Genomic DNA, 7211 nt, shown 5'->3' with positions numbered 1-7211 from the left:
AATGGGAAAATAGATAAAAATGGATAAAAGTGGGAAAAAACGGATAAAAGTGAAAAAATGGATAAAAATTGATAAAAGTGCATTAAAAAATGGGAAAAAATGGATAAAAATGGGGGAAAATGGATAAAAGTGGGAAAAAATGGGAAAAAATTGGATAAAAATGAGTAAAAATAGATAAAAATGGGAAAAATAGATAAAAATGGATAAAAATTTATAAAAGTGCATAAAAAATGGGAAAAATGGATAAAAATTGATTTAAAAAATGGATAAAAATGGGAAAAAATTGATAAAAATGGGAAAAATGGATAAAAATGGGAAAAAATTGATAAAAAATTGATAAAAATTGGAAAAAATGGATAAAAATGGGAAAAGTGAAAAAAATGGATAAAAATCGATAAAAGTGGATAAAAATGGGAAAAAAAAGGAAAAATGGATAAAAATGGATAAAAGTGAAAAAAATGGATAAAAATTGATAAAAGTGCATTAAAAATGGGGAAAAAATGGATAAAAATGGGAAAATGGATAAAAATGGGAAAAATGGATAAAAGTGGGAAAAAATGGGAAAAAATTGATAAAAATGAGTAAAAGTAGATAAAAATGGGAAAAATAGATAAAAATGGATAAAAATGGATAAAAATGGATAAAAGTGAAAAAAATGGATAAAAATTGATAAAAGTGCATAAAAAATGGGAAAAAATGGATAAAAATTGATTTAAAAAATGAATAAAAATGGGAAAAAATTTATAAAAATGGATAAAAATTGATAAAAATGGGAAAAAATTGATAAAAAATTGATAAAAATTGGAAAAAATGGATAAAAATGGGAAAAGTAAAAAAAATTGATAAAAATCGATAAAAGTGGATAAAAATGGGAAAAAAAAGGAAAAATGGATAAAAGTGCATTAAAAATGGGGAAAAATGGATAAAAATGGATAAAAGTGAATTAAAAATGGGGAAAAATGGATAAAAATGGATAAAAGTGGATAAAATGGATAAAAAAATGGGAAAAAATTGGATAAAATGCATAAAAAATGGGAAAAAAACTGGATAAAAATGGGGGAAAAATGATAAAAAATTGATAAAAATAGGAAAAAATGGATAAAAATGGGGAAAAAAGGATAAAAGTGGGAAAAATGGGAAAAAATTGGATAAAAATGAGTAAAAGTAGATAAAAATGGGAAAAAATGGATAAAAATGGATAAAAATGGATAGAAGTGAAAAAAATGGATAAAAATTGATAAAAGTGCATAAAAAATGGGAAAAAATGGATAAAAATTGATTTAAAAAATGGATAAAAATTGATTTAAAAAATGGATAAAAATGGGGAAAAATTGATAAAAATGGGAAAAAATGGATAAAAAATTGATAAAAATTGGAAAAAATGGATAAAAATGGGAAAAGTGAAAAAAATGGATAAAAATCGATAAAAGTGGATAAAATGGGAAAAAAAAGGAAAAATGGATAAAAATGGATAAAAGTGAAAAAAATGGATAAAAATTGATAAAAGTGCATTAAAAATGGGGGAAAAATGGATAAAAATGGGAAAAAAATTAAAAAATGGGAAACAATGGATGAAAGTGGGAAAAAATGGATAAAAATGGGAAAAATGGATAAAAATGGATAAAAATGGATAAAAGTGAAAAAAATGGATAAAAATGGATAAAAGTGCATAAAAAATGGGAAAAATGGATAAAAATTGATTTAAAAAATGGATAAAAATGGGGAAAAAATTGATAAAAATGGGAAAAAATGGATAAAAAATGGATAAAAGTGGATAAAAAAATGGATAAAAACGGATAAAATGCATAAAAAAATTCATTAACTCCAGGTTGACCCAGCAGCCTCTGGAAAACTGGGAAGGACTGGGAAAGACTGGGAAGGGACTGGGGAGCAGAAGGTGCAGGATCAGCTCCCAAAAAAAAAAGGTTTTGGTGGCATTTTTTGGGTTTTAAGAGCACTAAAAGCAGCTCCAGCCTTTTTTTTTTTAGTGTTTTCTTTATGTTTTATGCAGATTTTTCCTTATGTTATTCCTTAGGTTTTCCCTCAGTTTTTCCTTATATAATATATATATATAATATAATATCTTATATAATTTCTTAGGTTATTTCTCAGTTTTTCCTCAGGTTATCCCTCCAGTCATTCCTCAGTTTTTTCTTAGTTTTTCCTTGGGTTGTTCCTCAGTTTTTCCTTAGGTTTTTCTCAGGTTTTTCCTCAGGTTTTTCCTCAGTTATTCCTCATAATTTCTTAGGATTTTCCTCAGTTATTCCTCAGTTTATTCCTCAGTTTTTCCTTATGTAATTCCTTAGATTATTCCTCAGTTATTTCTCAGTTTTCCCTTATTTTTTCCTGTTTTTCCTTAGGCTTTTCCTTAAGTTTTTCCTCAAGTTTTCCTCAGTTATTTCTTCAGATTTTCCTCGGTTTTTCCTCAGTTATTCCTCAGTTTTTCCTCAGTTTTTCCTCAGTTATTCCTCATAATTTCTTAGTATTTTCCTCAGTTTATTCCTCAGTTTTTCCTTATGTAATTCCTTAGATTATTTCTCAGTTATTTCTCAGTTTTCCCTTAGGTTTTCCTCAGGTTTTTCCTCAGTTTTTTCCTCAATTTTTCCTCAGTTATTTCTTAGGATTTTCCTCGGTTTTTCCTCAGTTTATTCCTCAGTTTTTCCTTATGTAATTCCTTAGGTTTTTCCTCAGTTATTTCTCAGTTTTCCCTTATTTTTTTCCTCAGTTTTTCCTTAGGCTTTTCCTTAAGTTTTTCCTCAAGTTTTCCTCAGTTATTTCTTCGGATTTTCCTCTGTTTTTCCTCAGTTATTCCTCAGTTTTTCCTCAGTTATTCCTCATAATTTCTTAGTATTTTCCTCAGTTTATTCCTCAGTTTTTCCTTATGTAATTCCTTAGATTATTCCTCAGTTATTTCTCAGTTTTCCCATAGTTTTTCCTCAGGTTTTTCCTCAGGTTTTTCCTCAATTTTTCCTCAGTTATTTCTTAGGATTTTCCTCGGTTTTTCCTCAGTTTATTCCTCAGTTTTTCCTTATGTAATTCCTTAGGTTTTTCCTCAGTTATTTCTCAGTTTTCCCTTATTTTTTCCTCAGTTTTTCCTTAGGCTTTTCCTTAAGTTTTTCCTCAAGTTTTCCTCAGTTATTTCTTAGGATTTTCCTCGGTTTTTCCTCAGTTTTTCCTCAGTTTTTCCTTATGTAATTCCTTAGATTATTCCTCAGTTATTTCTCAGTTTTCCCTTAGGTTTTTCCTTAAATTTTTCCTCAATTTTTCCTCAGTTATTTCTTAGGATTTCCCTTGGTTTTCTCTTGGTTTTTCCTCATTTATTGCTCAGGTTTTTTCTCAGTTATTCCTCATTTTTCCTTACATATTTCCTTAGGTTATTCCTTAGTTATTCCTCACAGATGCTCCAGGGAAACACAATTTTGCCCTTTTAATGACAATTTGGAACCTGGCAAGATATATTTAAAATACTGACACATTCCTGATATTCCTAAACCCTTTTCCTGAGCATTGCAGTCGGGATCAGGAGGGAATGGGATGAGCAGGGGAGGCTCCATCAAACAATTCCCAGGGAATTTCCTCTGGAATTCCATCCTGGGAAGGCAGGGAGGCAGCTCTGCCCTGCATGGGGCTGTGGCAGAGGCAATTCCCAAAGGGAAAGGGAATGAATTTTAATGGAAGCTTGAAATAATTTAAATTTTCATGTCCCTTTCAATTATTCAGGAGAGCAGAAAAGTGAATTTAGAGAGCAAAGGAAAAGGAGAGGCCACTGGGATTCCTGCAGGGAATTTTGTATTCTGGGGAGGAGGAGGAATTTTGGGAAGTTGGGATGCACTGCCTGGGGCAGGGGGTGTGGGGTTGGAGAATTCCCAGGAGGGATTTGGGGGGGTCACTGGGCTGGGAATGTGAACTCATGGAATTCCATGGAAAAGTTGATCCCAGTGGAAATTTGGGGATCTCTGAGCTGGGAATGTGAGCTCACAGAATTCCCAGTGGGATCTGGTCCCAGGAGAGATTTGGGGATCTCTGGGCTGGGAATGTGTGCTCATAGAATTCCATGGAAAAGCTGATCCCAGTGGAAATTTGGGGATCTCTGGGCTGGGAATATGAACTCATGGAATTCCCAGTGGGATCAGATCCCAGGAGGAATTTGGGGTTCTGGAATGTGGAAAATCTGATCCCAGTGGAAATTTGGGAATCTCTAAGCTGGGAATGTGAGCTCATGGAATTCCCAGTGGGATCAGATCCCAGGAGGAATTTGGGGGTTCTGAAATGTGGAAAAGCTGATCCCAGAGGGAATTTGGGGGTGTCTAAGCTGGGAATGTGAGCTCACAGAATTCCCAGTGGGATCAGATCCCAGGAGGGATTTGGGGGTCTCTGGGCTGGGAATGTGAACTCATGGAATTCCCTGGAAAAGCTGATCCCAGTGGAAATGTGGGGGTTCTGGAATGTGGAAAAGCTGCTCCCAGAGGGAATTTGGGGATCTCTGGGCTGGGAATGTGAGCTCACAGAATTCCCTGTGGGTTCTGATCCCAGGAGGGATTTGGGGATCTCTAAACTGGGAATATGAACTCATGGAATTCCTTGGACAAGCTGATCCCAGTGGAATTTGGGGATCTCTAAACTGGGATTGTGAACTCATGGAATTCCCAGTGGGATCAGATCCCAGGAGGAATTTGGGGATCTCTGGGCTGGGAATGTGAGCTCACAGAATTCCCTGTGGGTTCTGATCCCAGGAGGGATTTGGGGTTCTGGGATGTGGAAAAGTTGATCCCAGGAGGAATTTGGGGCTCTGGGATGTGGAAGGGCTGATCCCAGGAGGGATTTGAGGGTCTCCAGGCTGGAATACTGCAGCGGGGATCCATCCTGGATCCATCCCCAGTTCCCAGCCCGGCACAGGAAGGGTTTTTAGGGATCCTTGCGCTATCCCAACCTTTCCCGGCGCGGGCTGGCCGCTGTCCCCGCTGTCCCCAGCCGGGTCCCCCCGGGGCACAAACGGGGCTTTGAGAGCCGCGCCGGGAGCTGCCAGCGCTGGCCCCGTGCCCGGGAGCAGCCGGGCTGCGACACAAGCGGCTTTGTGCGAGCGCGGGGACCCGCCCGGCCGCGCTCCCCGAAATCCAGCGGGGGCGGCTCCCGCCCGAGGGGGGACAGCAAAGCGCCTTTGTCCCCGAAGTGCCGGATAAGCGGGGGCAGAGCGGCCCCGCAGCTCGGTCCTGCTGCTGGCACCGCGCCCCGAGCGGGACCCGCGTCCCCGGGGTCGGGAGTGGCGCTGGGGACAGCGGAGGTGACAAAGCGCTGGTGACAAAAGGCTGGCGCGGCTCGGTGCCCTCGCGTTCCTGCAGGGGGGTTTGGGGTGCAGGGAGCTGCCTGTGGGATTGTCTGTCTGTCTGTCTGTCTGTCATCATCCCCCTGGAATGTCCCCGCGGCAGGGCTGGGGACAGCTGGGCCCCGAGGAGGAGCTGGATCCGGCCCTGGGGACAGCAGGATAAAATCTGGGATCAAATGGGATCAAATCTGGGATCAGATGGGATCAAATCCAGCCCTGGGGACAGCAGGATCAAATATGGGATCAAATGGGATCAAATCCAGCCCTGGGGACAGCAGGATGGTGAAATCCAGCCTTGGGGAGAGCAGGATAAAATATGGGATCAAATCCAGCCCTGGGGACAGCAGGATCAAATCTGGGGTCAGATGGGATCAAATCTGGGATCAAATGGGATCAAATCCAGCCCTGGGGACAGCAGGATAGTGAAATCCAGCCCTGGGGACAGCAGGATCAAATCTGGGATCAAATGGGATCAAATCTGGGATCAGATGGGATCAAATCCAGCCCTGGGGACAGCAGGATGGTGAAATCCAGCCCTGGGGACAGCAGGATAAAATCTGGGATCAAATCCAGCCCTGGGGACAGCAGGATAAAATCTGGGGTCAAATCCAGCCCTGGGGAAAGCAGGATAAAATATGGGATCAAATGGGATCAAATCTGGGATCAGATGGGATTAAATCCAGCCATGGGTACAGCAGGACCAAATCTGGTGTCAGATGGGATCAAATCTAGGATCAGATGGGATCAAATCCAGCCCTGGGGACAGCAGGATCAAATCTGGGATCAAATCCAACCCTGGGGAGAGCAGGATGGATCAGCCCCCCAAGGAGGGATCAAATCCGTGCCATAAATTGGGAATTCTGTGGTTTTTATAGGCAGGAGTGGGAATTCAGCCCCAGAACAAAGAGGGGATTTAGGGAACAGGTGGAAAATCGCACCTGGAGCGGGAAACTGGTGCGGGGCAGGAAGAGAATGGCTGGTGGAAAAATCCTGGATCTCATCCAGCGCCCGGGAAATGGTGAAACGTGCCTTGGTTTGGGGCTCCCGGTTCCTTGGGTTTGTGCTGAGATCCAGGGAAAACCGGCTGGAAATCAGGCGTGGGGAAGGAACTCCTGGAGTGTCCCGAGCCCCTTTTCCCGCTTTGGAAGCCGGGGAGGTGCCGGGGCTGAGCTGTGAACCCATTTCACGACTCATTTGGCCGCGGTGAGGCAGGAAAGTGGGATTTAGGCGGGTTTTTCCAGTTTAATCCGCCGGGATGGTTTCAGATCCCTCAGCCTGCTGCCGGCCCCGGCTGAACAAACTTTAAATCCAAACGTTTGTGCAGCACAAACTCTGCCTTGAGGGCTTTTTTTTTTTTTTTTTTTTAAATTTTTTTCCCCCTTGTCCCGGACCCAAGGCGGCTCCTTGGGAGTTTTTTTTGGTGGTGGTGGCAGAGAGGGGAAACCTCAAATCCTCGCGAAGCAATTAGAGCTTAATGAGACACTTCCTACACATCTGGTTTCAATCCTGGCGGCGTTTCGGGGACTCGGGGAAGGGAGGAAGGTGGGGGAATCCCGGCCTCTTCCTGGGGATGATCCCAAAATCTCCGCGGGTTGTTCGGTGCTGGAGCCGCTCTCAAAAGAACGCGCCTAATTAGTGTGTAATTAACCCAAAGCGTTCAGAAAATTCCTGAACTCATTGCCAAGCGCGAGGGAAAGGAAAAAAAAAAAAAAGGGAGAAACTTCGCAGGATTGAAGGATTTCAGTGTGGGATTGCTGGGAGAGGTTTGTGACTTATCCCGATTTTTTGTGTCCTGGTTCCTGGCGCTCCCAAAACCCAGCGGGACAGGCTCCTGCTGCCCTGCCCTGTTTGGTTTAAAGCCACGGCCCGGATCCAGCAGCTCCGGGCT

General features: G+C 41.8%; 1 protein-coding gene across 1 annotated transcript in view; it reads right to left on the bottom strand.

The window, feature by feature from the left end:
- Positions 1-7211, bottom strand: part of LOC130261848 (collagen alpha-1(I) chain-like) — a 65153-nt gene that overhangs the window by 46184 nt on the left and 11758 nt on the right. Inside the window, exon 2 of the mRNA XM_056508453.1 lies at positions 4931-5266. Within this exon, the coding sequence (XP_056364428.1) occupies positions 4931-5266 (336 nt within the window). The remainder of the gene's footprint in view (positions 1-4930; positions 5267-7211) is intronic.

The sequence above is a fragment of the Oenanthe melanoleuca genome, chromosome 21, assembly GCF_029582105.1.
Source record: "Oenanthe melanoleuca isolate GR-GAL-2019-014 chromosome 21, OMel1.0, whole genome shotgun sequence".
NCBI lineage: Eukaryota > Metazoa > Chordata > Aves > Passeriformes > Muscicapidae > Oenanthe > Oenanthe melanoleuca.
Note: the sequence above shows the minus strand (reverse complement) of the source record. Positions and strands in the feature narration are given on the sequence as shown.